Raw genomic sequence first — 16,637 nt, 5'->3', positions numbered from 1 at the left:
TTGATAACTGATTATACCTGTTTACAAAAGATAATAATAATAATAATAATCAGACAGAGGGTTGTTTTTTTTTAAAAAAAAACTTCAAAAGAACGGTAACCTGCACTAAAACAACTACATACATATAGTCTGATCTGTGTAGAAGATTATTTTCCCCAACACTAGGGAGAAACCACACCTAACAGCCTTGAACTCACCGACACCGCCGTGGTTTCACCCCCTGTTAGTAGGTTTAGAAGTAAAAGTAAATCACAGTGTACATTATTAAACCCCAGCTTTCTCAGCGCCACCATATTCACTTCATTTTGCACCAAGTTATTGAAGAGAAAAAGCAAAAGATTACAATCCCACACGGACAGGATCCTTACACCGCCGGAACGTGCGCATTAATCTTCTCCATCTGGAACTGGCGAGGTGATCCGCCTGGACAGGAAGCGAGAAGCCCGGCCATGTGGGCCTGAGGTGGGTCGGGAAATGGGGGGAGTTTAACATCGGGTTATGTCCTAAAACCCATACACGTTATCCTACTAGTAAAACAGTATGTGCAAAAAAAAAAAAAAGAACCCAGTGGAGAAAATCCAACTGGCGTCTCGTCTTGCACTTACACAGCTCGACGTATTCAGATTTGTTCATCAGAAGAACTGGCAAACTTTTCCTGTAATAAACCCGAGTGCATGGGGGGGTTGGAGATGGAAATTAACAGCAGATGATAGCAGTGGTCAAAGCTGAGCTACACATTTTCCCTGAAGGAGAAGTAGATGAAACAATACAGGATTTGTAATGGTTCTAATGGAAACTGTATTGGTCCCTGTGCGTAATTTGTTGCCTGCTATTGGTGGCATGTTACATCTAGTGGATACCATTAAGGACCAATAATGGTAATGGTTTACAGCTGATAGTTTGTAAGGGAAATGTAGTGGAAACCATTAGAATTTCCGTGATGGTTTCTATTGTTTTTTTGTTTTGTTTTCAGCAGGGTGTTTACGCTTTTTTTTTTAAATTTGTCGGCTGACCCTTTAGAGGGGGGGAGAAAAGAAAAGAAAAGATACGTTTAGGGGATTTTCGGTTATTCGTTGACTCAGTTGTTGTCAGTGCATCACTAATGTAAAAGTAGCTCGACGCTTGTGGATAAATTAGCTTAGTCTAACAGTTACGTGCCCTATTATTTTACATTAACATCGACCCATTTTCCATAACGCTTAATACTACACAGGGTAGCAGGGAGCCTATCCCAGGGGAACTTGGGACACAATTCGGGGGACACCTTAGACGGCGTGCCAACCCATCACAAGTCACAATCACACATTCACACACCCGTTCACATACTACGGACAATCTGGAAATGCCAATCAGCCTACAATCCGTGTCTTTGGACTGGGGGAGGAAACCAGAGTACCCGGAGGAAACGTCCGGAATCATGAGGAGAACATGCGAAATTCGAGCACACGGGGCTGAGGCGGGATTCGAACCCCCAACCCAAGAGGTGCGCGGAAAAACCACTTAGCCAACAAGTTACGTCAACATTTTAGAAGAACACGTGGAAGGACGTTATTGAAAAGCACATGCCAAACCAGGTAACGTCAACATCGCTGCATTTATTTCCGTAATGCTTTTATTCAAATTAAACACCGATTGCATGCAGTTGGGTTTCTGACAGTCCTAGGATTGCAACCTTATCCACCGAGTCACCACTTCTCCTCGCTCATTACAATATGACCGCTCTGAGATCAGCCCTTTTACCACATGATGTCATGTTGAAACGTACGCTGCTACTAAATTTGTTTATAAACTTTTATAGCATGTAAAAGAACTGATAAGTCCCTCGAATAGATGATAAAAACCCTTAAAAGTACTTGAATGCAAGTGCGATCGACTCAAATTACTACCAATATTTAATTGCGTAACAAAGGCTTTCATCCATCTTCAGCGAGCACTTTATTCTTGTCAGGGTTGCAGTAGATCCAGAACCTTTCCAGCTGGGAACACATCCTGGATGGGACTCCATGGCATGACAGCATGCTCACAGACACATTCACACACACTTAGGGCAATTTAGTGTAGCCAGCTGACCTACTGACATGTTTTTGGGAGGAAACCAGAGAACCTGGAGGAAACCCACACAGTTACAGTGAGCGCATGTTAGATTCTACACACGGTAATTTGAGCTTTGGCTCGAAATGGTGACCCTGGAGCTGTAAAGCGCCAGCGCTGCCACGATGCCAGTTCCCATGCTATGCTTAATTTCTTCGGAGCCATTCGATTAGTTGTTGCCTCAGTCGTTCTGCTGCCCTGCTAAGTGGTAAGTAACGGTTAAAAAAAAAAAAAAACGAAAAGAAACAGTATCATAACAAAAGCGTGGAGCGTTTACCACACACGCACGTGCAGGTTTTGCTGAAAGAGAGAGCAACATGCACACACCATTTATGACTTTTTTTCCAGACAACACACCATAGAGTAAAAGAGGAAAAAAGTGCAATTTATTTCGGAGGATTTGTCCCAAGAATGAACAAACGAGACCAGATTAGCTTAACAGCTCTCGGAGCTTCAATGAACTGGCCGAGGTGTACAAACCCAGGCGTCTGGGGTCCACTCTCCGTTACCTCGGTTATAAAAGGCCTTCTCTCACACTGTCCACCTCAGACCACTGTTAACGTTTCAAAAAAAATAAAAATAAAAAGGAACGAGCAACACAATTTTTAATAACACACCTATATAAAGGCAATAAAAATTGCTTCAATAAACACACAAGTAACAGCTCATTAATAAGAGGTTGTCCAGTTGACTTTTAAGCCCGTAAATTGGACATTTTATATATATATATATATATATATATATATATATATATATATATATATATATATATATATATATATATATATATATAAAAAGAGAGAAGAGCTGTCACTCTTCTGAGTCCTGCATCTCTCACTGAAGAGAGACAGACGCGTTAGCGCGTGCTGTGTGCTCACAGCTACTCGGCCCCTCCCCTATTGTCAGGAAGGGATGTTGTTAGGGGGCGTGTCCTGCACACCCGACTCCCTTCGAGAGGGTTCGTTAGTCTGAATCTGAATCGCTGCTGTCCTCCGACGAGCTGCTCGAGCCGTCCGACTGGTCTTCGTCGTCTTCGTCATCATCCTCGTCGTTCTGTAAAGCGTGCAGGAAATCGTGTATGGCTATGACGAGTACGGCTTCTCTATAAAGTGAATTTCAACAATCTTTCAAGCATAATTAGACCCCCCCCCACCCCACCCCACCCCACCCCGAGTTATACATTTTTTAAAAAAAATAAAAATTAAAAGGAATATTTCAATTTCAAATGTGCGTCACATGTTCTCGTTAATCTGCTGGGGTCGTTAAAGCTTCCCTGCAAAGTTCCGGTGTTTTCATTTCATACCGAGCAGGAGCCACACCTGACGATGATTAGACGCAGGTGGGATCGGGTGTGGCTCCTGACGGGTTGGAACGAAATCCCGTGGCCACGCCGGCACTTTCGTGGATAAGACCGAAAAACCCCCCGATCTAGGTTTTACGCCTCACTTATATCCTCACCTCGTCCTCTTCGTCATCGTCCTCATCGTCGCTATCTGTGGAAGCCGAGGATTCGTCATCTTCGTCCTCCGAGTCTGTCGAGTTTGTCTTATCGTCTTCTTCCTCTGAATCTGAGGTGTCCTGCTGGAAGCCACAGAGTCACACTTGTCTCTAATAAGCAGTTATTCTCCCCCTTCTAACTCACTCAGTCACATTGCAAAACATCCAGAATTCTCAGCTTAGCTTTTAGGTTTTTCTTTAAGCGTAGTGAAGCCACAGCCTTCGCTACGCTTAAACAGAGCCATTGCAGGCTGCTCGTCAGACTAATACATTTCTCAACACTATTTCCCTGACGCTGAGGCCTGAGTGGCCCATTGATTTGCTTTTTTTTTTTTTTTTTTTTACTGTGTTGGGCGAGTGGCCCAGAGAAAGCGGGCGTTACCTTGACCCGGTACGCCATGGAACGTTTGCCCCCCCCGGCCCCCAGCGCTGCAGCTCGGGCACCTACCGCCTTCCCCTTGGTGACACGCACTTTGGCTCCGGGACCTCGCGCCTTTGACGTGCTCTTTCGTTTCTGTGGAGACACAAACAGGGGAGAGGAGGGGCGGGGGGGTAGGAAGGGGGAAGACGAGGAGAGAGAGCAACACGGGAAGAAAAAAAAAGAAAAAGAAAAACAACAAAACAAAACAAAACAAAAAAAAACACAAGAAAACAATAGTTCAAGCTCAAAGCGACGATTAGTAGCTCTGCAAAGCAGCCCACAGAATCATTAATGCCTGAAGTCAGGTTAGTTCCGTTTCATAAATGCACATAATACAGATTTCAAAAAAACTACTCATATCTAACTAATAAGATGACAATGCTACAAAATACTCTCTATTCTTAGTCTTATTCAACTAAACGTACTCGCCATGCAGTGCAGCGCATTGGAACACATGCACAGTTATAAACGTGTATACCCTACGCGTTGAGTTCTCAGGGACCCCCGAGCAATCCGTACTCCTACTGCATTTCGGCGCTAACCGCGCCCGAGCTAGGAAACCCGGCCGGGGAACGATGATCACCTGCCACGGGTGGGTTGGGCCACTTTCACTCTATCAATCCGTTATCGGCGCCAAGGTTATTCGTTATCGTTCAAATCCGCCATCGTTCATTTCTTTCCGTCTGTTCATTTAGCGGACGCTTTAATCCAAAGCGACTTACAAATGAGGACGTGCGAGCAAAGCGATGTATCGAGCGGAGAACAATACAAGTAGCGCTACCGTACAAGATTTATAATTGAGTTCTAGAGAAGCAAAGTGCGCAGAGTCGAGGTGGAAGAGAATTGAGGTTGGAAGTTCATTCCACCACTGAGGGACAGGGAGCGTGAAGGTTTTTGGAAAGGGACCTCGAGCCACACGCTGAGTAGGAACTACTAGGCGTCGGTCGTTAACGTCTACGCGTCTACGAAACAGAAATGCCGCAACCCAAAACAGACATTATGTTCGGTTCGCTTCCTGCGATGGGTGTATTACTGCATCGCTTTCTCACGCTAGAGTCCGAAACGCTCACCTGCCCGTAAAACACGCCAGGGTTTGGTTCAAACGGATTAGACGCTGCATACGCCTACGCGAAAAGCACTCTTTCGGAACCGGAGCCGAATTAAAACGCGGACTGAACGGGGCTCCCCGAGGACTGACTCGCTGTGGTGTCTAAAATGACTCGCGACAAGCTGCACGATATGAAAGCTGTTAATAAGCGAGAGTTAATTAAATAGTGATAATGAATTGACCGGACTGAGACACTCACTGTAGAAGAGAATTCTTTGTAAACGGCTCGCTCCTGAGGAGAGAGAGACTGAGAAAGGAAGCAGAAGAGAAGACACGTTCACGGACGTGCGCACTTTCGAGGCTACGGACTTGAAAGGTGACTTCTGATTTGAAGCGTGCGGACAAAATGTAAAGCGGCACGCGGCGTGTACCTTCACCCAGGCGTCCAACTCGGCTTTGTATTCGAGTTGCTGCTCCTCCACCTGCTTCTTGTACTTGTCCTTCTGGCTCTGGCTGAGCTTGTGCCAGCGCTTGCCGATCTCCACCATGCGCTCCTTGAGGCTGAAGTGATTTAACTCACCGTTTGTGAGCAGCTCCTGCGAAAACATCTGATAGCCACTCCTGCATCAAAAAGGAGAGAGAAGGACGAGGACGTTAGACGAGCAGGCGGGCGAACGGTTCTTCTACACTCGGGTGGTCTCCGAGCCGGCGCTGGCGTGCAGGTTCACCACTCACACGGGAGGTTTCTTGGGCTCTCCGTCGAACTTTGGCTTCCTCTGACCTTGACCCGATGGCACGGTCCTCATCTCGACCAGCTCTCTCTGCAGGATGAAAAGAAAGAAAGAAAGAAAGCAAAAACGGGATTTCAGCTTGCTTCAGGCAAATTAAACATAAAAAAAAAAAAGGGACAAAGGCAATGATCAATAGCGGTGACTGTGTAATGAAGCCAGTGCAATGACAAAGTCACATTTCATATCCAGCACTATACAGCGAAATACAGTAACGTCAAGTTCCAACATGGGATTAAAGAAACGACGGCTAGAGCTGCGAAAGCAGCACCCTCCGTTTCGCTCCGCCCCGTGCTTTACTCTGCGGAATATGAAGGTTAGGACACGACCGACATTTTGACGTTTCTTAATACGGATGAGAAGACGGTGGTCAAAACGTTTGGTCACTGACCACAGTCCGGTACTGAACCTCGTATCGCTTCTGGTCCTCGGCTGCCTTCTTGATCCAGGGAATTTTCTCTTTCTTCTCCATGCCCTTCCAAGTAGCCTCCATGGCGCTCTGAGCTTTCTTCCTGTCGTTCTGTAAACACACACACACACACACACACCGTTTTTTGCTTATCTGATCTACAAAACGATCGGCTTTACCGTCGGCGTCTGTAACCTCGTCCCGGTAAGATTCGGACTGAACCGAGAGTCGGGCTCACCCTGTATTTGGCCAGGTAGTCACCGATCACGCTCTGCTGCCACATCTCCTCTGCCGTTTTGGGCGTCTCGGGAAGCTGCGTCTTTTTCTTCCCGTCTCTCTTCTCCTTCGGCAGCCCGTGGACCCACTGGTCCAACTCGGAGTCCCGACCCCGGTCCTATACCCCGGGGACGTCATCAGATTAATCAACACCTCTCAGGTGTCCGATATGCTAGAACTAGGGTTCACTCACCTTGCCTGATGGGGACTTAGTCACAAAAGTGCCACCTGCACCCACAAGGCTCAGCTTGGAGCCTCCAAGCTTCTCCTCAGTCAGTACTCGATCCCTTTCTTCTTCTGGCAGAGTCTGTAGTGAGCAACCCCCGCCAATAAACAAAACACAAGTTGCTTAAGAATACAACGGTTAAATACGTCTTAGGTGTTTCATTCTGTTTGCACGTGAATCCCCACCTCAAGGAACCTCTGGAGATCGATCTCGTACTGCTTCTTTTTCTGATGAGGCAAAAGTATAAGAATGGTCTGACGTGGTGAAACCAGTACTGCTCCGTCATTACTATAATTATCATTCGAGTATTTCTTTTGGCGTGACAGCGTACCTGTTCGCATCGCTTCTGGAACATGTCTTTCTCTTTCTGGGTCATCATTTTCCACTGCTTGCTGCACAGGACCATCCTCTCTGTGCTCGGGACGTCCTTCATGTTCACCATCAGCTCGGCACAGTACAAAGAATACCCATTCCTGCAGGACAAAAGCTGATCGCCGTCTCTGCAGGTAAAACTCCCTTACCGATACGTTCCAGTTTAATACGTTCGTGTTCCACGCTCGTTTCGAGTTCGTGCCATGACGACGTTCGGATGTTATTTAAACGCCGCCGGATAGTATGTGACGTTTTCCAACAAGATATCGCTTCATATTAAACATATCGCTTAATTAAAATATACAAAGTTGAATACTGTATCTCCTTTAATCTTAGTGAGGGTCAGAATTTTACGGGGCTTAAAGTTACAGAATTTGCCGGATAGATAGAACCTCATAATTATACGATTCGTAGAAAAGTAGCTTCTCGGGATCAGGGAGTTGAAGCACTTTAACGGAAAAAAAACGTAACGGATTTTTAAAAATTGCTACTTTTTCTAATAAAAAAAAAAAAAGATAATTGGACACGTTCATACAAGAAAAACATCACTGTATTCCACCGATACAACGGATAATACATATTAATAAACATGTTTATCATTGTAAAAACCGTGGCTTGTGCGCCCTCTACAGGCTGAATGTGTAGTGTGGAGAAACCCGTCACGCCACCACAATTTCTGCGACAAAATGGGGATTTTGCCCTTCCGTTACAAACGTTGCAGCTTCATGGCTTCCAAATATAGCGGAGTATAAAACTTTATCATAGAAACAGATTCATTACAGACGGCAGCCGAAGAAACCGTGAGAACAGAGCAAAATTATATTTATAGACAGCGCTTTTAAATGCTTTCTGTCGCAAGCTGATTATTTTCACATCTTACTGAGTGAGGTTTTTAACAGACTTCGCTTTTACAAAGTAGTGGGGCCACGTCCGCAGCCTCCCTGCGAGAGGTGTACTGAATGGTACTGGTGTTTTTACATGTCAAGATGGAAAATCTGTATTGTTTATACTTATTGCATTTAGGGAAATATTATTCTGCACCTTCGATAAAAACCTGCAAAGCAAAAAAAAAAAAAAAAAAAAAGGGGGGGTGGGGGGGGGGTCTGTGTGTTTGTGGGTACACAATCACCTTCTTACCCCAAATATATACCCCAATGCTCCTCTGAAGGCTGGTTGACACACAGCACCATAAATGATGTGCACAACAAAGTTATCTTGTGCTTTAGAGCTTGCGATAGAAACTGAAAAACAAACCCACAGCGACTCAATTTTTTAAAAAAAATTAAATAAATAAAAAATTTTAACTTGTAAAGAATCAATCATTCCATACAGGCAAGAATTATGGACTTGAGTGTTTTTCTTGAAATGAACCATTCGATACGGTTTAATATAGACGAGCGCAAATGCTTCGGATATGCTCTTGAGAACTGACTTGGCCTATAATCGATCATGCACGGTTTTTTCTCCCAACACTTTTCAAAACAAAGGTAAGCCTGTATTTATTATTCCTACAGTAAACCATGGAACTCTCCTATGATTTTGGCTCCCACTGAAGCTAATCAGGGTTGAGTCTGGACAGTACCTGGATTGGAGACCTCCTGGGGAAAACCAAGGTTGCTGCTGGAAGTGGTATTAGTGAGGCCAGCAGGGGGCGCTCACCCTGTGGTCTGTCTTGGGCCTAAAGCCCCAGTATAGCGACGGGGGACACTACACCATAAAAACAGCACTGTCCTTCAGTTGAGACGTTAAACCGAGGTCCTGACCCTCTGTGGTCATTAAAAATCCCAGGACACTTATCGTAAAAGAGTAGGGGTATAACCCCCGGTGTCCTGGAGAAATTCCCCCATTGGATCTCATCCATCATGGACCCCTAATAATCTCCATCCCTGAATTGGCTACATCACTCTCTCCTCTCCACTAACAGCTGGTGTTTTGGGTGTTCTGGTGCAATATGGCTGCAGTCACATCATCCAGGTGGATACTACACAGTAGTGGTGGATGAGAAGGTTTCCCCCATACAACGTGAAAAGCTCTATATAAAAGTAACCGCAACTAACACTATAGTAGAGACAGTAAAAACCCTTTTCAAAGCACAGAGTCAGTAGCTTTTTATAGTTCTCTGCGCTCCCGCTCCCCCCAGTTTTGCTCTCTTGGTCTCCCAGGGCGAACGCTTCTCTGTTGTGCCACTCAGGAGCCTGTCTGCCTGTGCTATTTTAGGATATGTGTGCAGGAAATATGCTGATATGTGTTTAATGTTGGCATTAGTAGTCACACACTGCTTCCTAGCTGCACGCTTGGGACTAAATCTGCCGAAAATGCGAAAACGAGACGGGCAGAAATCAAGGTTGGAACGTGGTGCTCGTTAAGCTACCGGACAACACCTACGGCGGTGGCTTAGTGGGCCGTCCGTCAAACTTGTCCTTGAGCTGCCGCTCGGCTTTGGTCAGGACGGACTTCTGAGTGACGTGTTCTTCGGAGTTTGCATCTGGGTGTGCTTCGTGGTACGCCCGCAAGCTGTCCTGAAAGGCAGATTTAAAAAATAAATAAATAAAAAATTAAAAGCAGCTCTACTTCAAGAACTTTGTTCTTTATTGTGGTGCAACATACCTCGTAGTTCTTCTGCAGCTCCAGCGCTTTGCTGATCCATTTCAGCCGCTTTTTGTCCGAGAGCTGCGACCACTGACGCCGTAAAGCTTCTTTCAGCTCCTTCTGACTTACCTTGAAATACGAAACAACAAGTTTATAATCCGGACGTAGGACTTTCCCGTAAGACGATTTGACCGATAACTTTTAAGCGTCGTTTATTTTTATTTTTAAACAGACTCGCCTCCGGGTGAAGCTTCATGAAGGTTTTCTTTTCGTGGTTGTACCACAGCTGCTGAGGAGTTTTGGGCTTCTCCGGGAGGTCTGACTTCTTTCGTTCTTCTATCAGCTCAGGATGGTCTTCTCTAACGAAAGACGTGCGTGCTTGTTTAGGAGACGGCTTTTAAAAACAGTCTTATTTCAAAAGGGACTGGAAGGGGGTGCTTACTTGAACCGTGCCATGTTTTTCTCAAAGGACTCCTTCTCCCTCTGGAATTCCTGAATGTATTTGAGCTAAATAAAAGAAACATATCTTTATGATACGATGCAAAACAGAAAAAAAAACAAAAAAAACAAATCAAAATACCAATTGCTTTTCAGAACTAAAAAAAAAATTATAATAAAAAAAAAAAAATCCAGTCATGTGTTCATTTAGTGTGCCTACCTTTTTCTTTTCAGGGAGCTCTTTGTATTTTTTGGAGAGGATCTTGGTCAGATCTAGGTTGCTCATCTCTGGGTGGATTTTTGCATACTTGGCTCTCTTCTCCATGAAGAAACGAAAGTAGGGTGTGAGGGGCTTCTTGGGGAAGTCAGGATGTGTCTATGGAGGAGGTCAAATAAACGACGTGCGTTGAATATAACGGCAAAGGAACTGTCAAATGAAGTCTTGAACATTCTTATCGTTCTGACATACACTGCCATTACCTTCAGTTTCTTTCCTTTATAAGGGTTCTTTACATATTCCATTGCGTCGACGATGAGCTCCGTCATCGTCCTGTATTTCCGAACCTACGAGACAAGCAACGACGCTATAAAATCTCACAACTCTATAAAACATCACAGAATATTTATGCTGATTTAAAATAATAATAATAATAATAATAATAATAATAATAATTCTTGACCATCTTGTTAGAACACACACGTCTGCACGCACTCGTCTGTTTATAGTTGGCTCACCTCGGTGGAAACCTTCTGCCATTTCTGCTTACACATGACCCCGGTGAAGTTCCCAAAGCCCACTTTGTCCCAGTCAAAATGAGACTCGGTGGTCTTGTATTTCAAAGTGTCTCCATCGGGCAACAGACTCCTAATCCTCTCTAGCAGCGTCAGGCAGTCCTCCTTACTCCACACGTCAACATCTAGCACAAAGATACACACAAATTGCGTATTTATTTCACATTGTCGGCTGCAGGGCTCCTCAAAAGACCGTGAAACCCAGACGGGGGGGCTCCCCGATTGCTTTTATTATATTTAGTATTGAGTTCTTCTCATTATTAACCAATTTACTGCATGGGTTTCCTCGAGAACCTGAGAATGAGAAGGCTTGTAAATAAAACGTCTTGGACCTAACGTGGAAAGTTCACGAATTATAGTTTGAGAACCAGCTAAAACGTTAGGAGGGAAAATCAAGTCCTCAAATCCTCATACAAAGATGTTAGAAAATTAAAACGCTTTGTTTACAAGAAACTTTTTTTTTTTTTCTTTCCCCCTACAAAAAAGATTTCTTCTTAAAGACTCACTTGGTTTACTCTTGTGCACTGAAGCCTGTTTGAGGACGGTTTATAGGTAAGCATAGCGCTCAGAGGCAAACAGAGAAGAAAATATAGGTCTACGTAACATAAATCAGGTCTCGGGGGCTTACAGAACACACTTTTACATGTATTTGTTTGGCAGTTGCTTTATTCAAATTGACGTCATGCAATCTTGGACAACAGCGTCAAACTACTACAAGAGTAAGTTTCCAAAATGTGACGAGACGCAGGTGCGGGACGGTCGTAGGAAAAGCGGCGAGATGGCAGCCTGCCTACCTGGTTCGAGTTTGATTCGCCCAGTCTGGGTGCCAGCCACGCTGCTGCTGCCATTCATGACTACACAGTCAAGGTGGCTCTGACCCGACCTGCAGAAAGACAAACCCTCAAACCTGAGTGCAAGACAAAAACAAACAAACAGGTCGTTAAAAAACATGCTGCAAATCATTAAAGGTGTGGCACTTCTTTCTCTCACGTTACTCCAAACTCCAAATAATTTCGATCCCATGCCCCATACTTGTAGCTCGGATTACTTGCCATGTGGGTTTTCTTCTACTTTTAAAAAACACGGCTTTGTTAGTAGGTGAACTGCTTATGCTAAACATATCCCCATGTGTGCTGTGACCGACTCCCTGAGTGTTTATTGAAGATGAATGAATGGAATTTTTTTTAAATACACCATAGTTTTTATATTATAATTAGTTGGGAGGGGCACACAGTGGCTTAGTAGTTAGCACGTTGGCCTCGCACCTATGGGGTTGAGGGTTCGATTTTCGTGGTTTGCGCGTTCTCCTGTGCTTCATGGGGGTACTCCGGTTTCCTCCCCAGTACAATGACGCATCCCGTAAGCGTCCTGACTGGCATTTCCAATCTGTCCGTAGTGTGTGAACGGGTGTGTGTGCGCGTGACTGGGTGTCCCCTGGGATAGGCTCCAGGTGCCACGCGACCCTGTGTACGATAAGCGGTATGGAAAACAGCTGGATGTTCTCCCACACAGAGAACTGGTCCACACAGCTGTGTGAGTTGCAACCGGTACTGTAATGACTGTAATAAATGTTAAACGAAGCGTTTCGTAAACTTATCATGCCAATTTCGAGCTCTGGGTGTTAAAAGAACATGACTTGGGTTGGCTGGTTGTTATAGAGTGGAGTATCAGGTCCAACCTCCAGAGTCAGATGATGTCTGATGAGAGGCCACATGTGCTTGATGTAGAAAACTTAACTCGGGCTGCTGGAGCCGACACACACGGATAGAACAACTTATAGACGAGACAAAAACGAAAATATTGGACATGTTTGAAAATCCTGCAACAAAACAGTCCCAGGCTGCTCATTACACTGAAAATTTTGAAGATGCACAATGTCTAGGATTGGATTCGTCTTTTCACCAAACAAAAGTGCCTAATTTGTTTTTTTCTTTTACACATGGTTTAAAAGCAAACAATGTGGAAATCGACACTGTTGGACCCTATTTTTGTGCAAAAACTGGTGGAAAACACTGTTCACCCAGTCATGGACTTTCCCACCTGGTGCTAGGAAGAGACCTCCAGCTACTTAGCTGATTAACCTGTTTTAACCATAGCTGGCGCTAAAACGCAGAAAAAATATTCAAAAACTAAAGTCTAAAGAACACACACACACACACACACCTTTCATAAATATATCCGACACACCGTCGTTGGTCGTTTTATTTGTTTATTTTTCTTTTACGAATAGTCAAGTAAACTAAACAGCTTTTTTTTTGTTCACTACTAAACGTTACTAGCAGCTAACGTTAGCTAGCTCAGACACATTAGCACGCTGCTAATAGCAGCCTAGCGAACTTATACTGGTTAAGTTATATATTTCCCAAAACAATATAAGCGTGTAATTAGTATTCGGTTTCCTTCAACTAATTCACACTGTACGAATTGTAAACAAACAGAAATAAATGAGAATATTTGTGGTTCGGTTTGGTTTTGTTGGTCAGGGCCCATGTCCATCCGCCCTCCCCGAGCAGTGGCGTCGCTTTTCCCGGGTTCCAGTCTCATTCCGCCCGCACAAGGTCAACCGAGCCAAAAAAACAAGACAGGCCCTAAATTAAACATTTCCTCCTTTTAACAGCCAAACTCCGACATTTTTAAGGAATTATTCGCGTTTAAGCTTCGAATAGCAGCTGCCATCAACGCCAAATTATTCTCAAACTCCTACAAAGTAAAAAATTTTGTTAAAAATTAAAAGTTAGTTTTAACGACAACTCGACGGTTGTTTTAATTAACCGGTTTGGTGTTAATCGTGTCGGAAGGCGCTTCAAATCAGTGTCGGTATCTGAATCGATTATCCGCTGAGAATTTCCTGCGGTGTTACCGACCATTGTCTGCACCCGAGCCCAGTAATGGCGCCGTGATTCCGGGAGGAGTCAGCACACAGCTTCCGCTGGCAACGACGCCTCGGCTAGCCAGCAGAAAACAACACGACTGTTTTTTACACTAGTAAAACAAAACAAAACATTTGCGACTATTCACACATTTCTGCTTTCATAGGAATAGTTTTTTTTAAATAAATAAACTGTAGTAGTGGCGAACGCGTCGTTTGGAAAATAAACCGATTTTCGTGAAGAAGATAAGGGGGAAAAAAACAGAAAATGTGTTTAATGGTTTACAAATGTGGGTCAAATTAAAACCATACGTGATCCTATGGTGTTTTTAGGACGACTCCTAAACGCAGGCTTCGATAATGCACAGCTTTCCGTGTTGTATTCGCAAAAACGGAGTGCGAGCGGGCCCTTGAGCCTTTCTTCGCCCCGAAGTCTTCACTGCAGAGCCGCCATGAATGTTACAAAGACTCGGGGACGCGGGGTGTGAAAATCGTACAAAACGACCCGAAAATCATCAAACGACTCACCTTTTTTTTGCAACACGCAATGCTAGACCGTCCTCGCAATCGGTATGCTGTCCGACTTAAACGCAGTTAATGTTTATTAAGTGTAAAAAAGTGTGGATTTTGTTAACGCCGTAAACCCCGGGGAGTCAAGTCGAAACGGATCCGACAAAAGGAGCGTCTGGTTCGGTATGAAACTCCGCCCAGCGCCGCAGGGGGAGGAACTCCGGGGGAAAACATACGAGAAGAAAGGGGGCAAAAGGCGGACTTTGAGACGTAGAAAATATCAAATGTGTTTGTATTTTTCACACAGGTTTTAAACGTATAAAGTCAATGTTTCGTGTGTTTTTATTCAGGTTGTAGCACAGGCACAGGCGAAGACACCCACTTCACTGCTGAGCACCACCACAACAACAAGAGCGTTAACCCAGCTAATGTCAGATTATCTTTAAAAAATTCTCGACATTCTTCTTTTATTCATTTTTTTTTCTCTCCATAAAACAAGTCCATACTTGAAAACAGCCCACTCTTTTAACTTTATTCGTCTTCAGCACCTTCTCTCAGCCCAGGAGCATTAAATCCCAGACACACAGCGGATATAGTGGAGGTGAAGTGGGAGTTAGCTGAGCTCATACACTCCCTTCTGTCAAAACAGGCGTCCGTTAAAACTGATAAATCCACGTCGGTGTGTAATTCCTTTGTTTGAGAGGACATGCGAGCCGTGCAGACTTTGTGGAAGTGTGTTTGCCGGGTTAGTGAGGTGGTGTCAGAGCTCAGGAAGAGGAAGAAGAGGAGGAGGAGACGCCGTGGACAAGCACCAAACATCCCCGAGCCTTAAGCATCAGGACTCGGTCTCAACACACACACTCTCTCTCCTGCTAAACAGTAGCTCACCAGCAGCCTTGTTGTCATGTTGGGGTGGTCGCTGCCACCCTGAAAACTGCCTTGCCACCCTAACTACCACCCCATCCCTGACCTCTATCACATCCTGCCTAAAACCAACACTGTACGTAAACAAACTAAATCCGTCCAGTTTAGCTCTGGTCCTACACTACCCATGATCTGCATATGTTGTTGTCGTGGTTACACTAACACACACACACACACCTGACTAACTAATCAAGTAACTAACTGACCACATGTCACGTGACCTTCGTGTCGACGTGTAATACTATGCAGAAAGGAGGTTCTCTATGACTGGAAGCAATACTAGGAATCACTGCTTTAAAAAATATATAAGTAAATAAATAAACAAACAAACAAAGCCAATGAAACACAAGTAAAAAAAAAAATATACAATCTGCAACATGACTTGGTTCTGCTTATCAGTAAGTGGTGCAAAATAGTATGTGGGCTTTTATTTTTCCTCCACGTGATCAACGGGTCAAATGACAGCCATCAAAATAAAAGTCTATACTCGCTGTAGGAACATGGCGCGAAGATTTTAGTCAACTACAGTGAAGTATGCTATCATGATTTGGGTGTGAAGTGGAATTAGTGCTGCTTGTTTGTTTGGGTTTTGTTTTGTTTTGTTTATATATATATATATATATATATATATATATATATATATATATATATATATATATATACACACACACACACACACACACACCAGGGCTTTTATTTTGTAAGGAAATTCATTGCTGTGGTCACAATTCACATACACTCTATTAAAACATATAAATTAATTAATTAATAAGGTAATTGCTAACAACTAGAGTAAATTACAATTAGGGTAAAAGCTAATCTTAGAAGAAAGAATGGAGTGCCTGTAGTGACCACTAAAGTAGTTTTAGATATCAAGGACTATGACAAGGCAAAATTACCTTTCACTATTATAAACACTACTACTGCTGCGTCCATAAACAATAATAATAATGATAATAATCATCATAAAATCTGCAAGCAGCATTTAAATGGGGCAAGCACCAAAGGCGCAGGAAGCGCAATGCGGAGCCTGAAGAACACGACGAGGAGAAGTAGAATGTGAATGAATGAGTGAAAGGTAGGTTCAGAAGCACAGCTGGGAATAAGACTGAACAGGAAATGAACAGAACAGAAGCATTTATTTGCATGCCAAGAGGTTGAAAGGTTACTGCAATGCTGAGCCGCAAAAGAAAGGAACCAAAAGGCAAAATGTTTATGAATACTTGTGTTTTCAAAAGTATGTGGCACGGTACTCAAATTTCTCAGGTACCTAGAGGACATGCTATGAATGATCCCTTCGAAATTTTGTGTCGAGATGTCAAATATTTTATATTGTACAATATAGGACAAATTTCAAAATGGCAGACAGGTGGTTTGACCGATACCC

The 16,637-nt window shown here is 43.9% G+C and overlaps 2 protein-coding genes across 15 annotated transcripts in view; both read right to left on the bottom strand.

Moving 5' to 3' along the window:
• The window catches only part of asap1a (ArfGAP with SH3 domain, ankyrin repeat and PH domain 1a), a 67,022-nt gene extending 64,692 nt beyond the window's left edge, over positions 1-2,330 (bottom strand). For 2 of the 5 annotated variants that reach the window (XM_053628077.1, XM_053628076.1), the window contains exon 1: positions 1-2,330. This exon is cut by the window's left edge and continues 209 nt beyond it. The gene's annotated coding sequence lies outside the window, so the exon portion shown is untranslated. The other 3 variants (XM_053628075.1, XM_053628074.1, XM_053628073.1) reach the window with 2 other exon arrangements.
• A 125-nt stretch (positions 2,331-2,455) lies between these two features.
• Positions 2,456-15,588, bottom strand: ubtfl (upstream binding transcription factor, like). 10 transcript variants are annotated; one of them, XM_053628087.1, is made up of 20 exons: positions 14,833-15,588; positions 11,742-11,830; positions 10,891-11,072; positions 10,636-10,719; positions 10,376-10,531; positions 10,160-10,224; positions 9,956-10,076; positions 9,736-9,846; positions 9,514-9,647; positions 7,088-7,229; positions 6,942-6,983; positions 6,724-6,837; positions 6,493-6,648; positions 6,237-6,365; positions 5,793-5,878; positions 5,489-5,678; positions 5,317-5,364; positions 3,971-4,102; positions 3,550-3,672; positions 2,456-3,144 (listed from the first exon to the last, which is right to left on the bottom strand). In XM_053628087.1, the coding sequence occupies exons 2-20, from the start codon at positions 11,797-11,799 to the stop codon at positions 3,055-3,057; spliced, it is 2,163 nt and encodes a 720-aa protein (XP_053484062.1). In that variant the 5' UTR covers positions 11,800-11,830; positions 14,833-15,588; the 3' UTR covers positions 2,456-3,054. The 10 variants fall into 10 exon arrangements, with proteins under 10 accessions (XP_053484062.1, XP_053484064.1, XP_053484063.1 ...); XM_053628089.1 differs by lacking the exon at positions 14,833-15,588 and adding an exon at positions 14,345-14,818; XM_053628088.1 differs by lacking the exon at positions 14,833-15,588 and adding an exon at positions 14,348-14,818 and having other exon boundaries at positions 11,742-11,856.
• Positions 15,589-16,637: the final 1,049 nt, after the last annotated feature.

This window comes from Ictalurus furcatus, chromosome 7 (genome assembly GCF_023375685.1).
Source record: "Ictalurus furcatus strain D&B chromosome 7, Billie_1.0, whole genome shotgun sequence".
NCBI lineage: Eukaryota > Metazoa > Chordata > Actinopteri > Siluriformes > Ictaluridae > Ictalurus > Ictalurus furcatus.
The sequence above is the reverse complement of the archived record's forward strand: the minus strand, read 5'-3'. Positions and strand labels throughout refer to the sequence as shown.

Bases quoted from the DNA above. Each gene is read 5' to 3' on its own strand.
- ubtfl (XM_053628081.1), bottom strand. From the start codon at position 12,265: ATGAAGCACAGGAGAACGCGCAAACCACGAAAATCGAACCCTCAACCC. The intron at 6,984-7,087 runs GTACGCTGTCAC...TTGCCTCATCAG, and splicing joins TCCAGAAGCGATGCGAACAG to AAAAAGAAGCAGTACGAGAT. The intron at 3,145-3,549 runs GTGAGGATATAA...CACGCTTTACAG, and splicing joins ACGATGACGAAGAGGACGAG to AACGACGAGGATGATGACGA.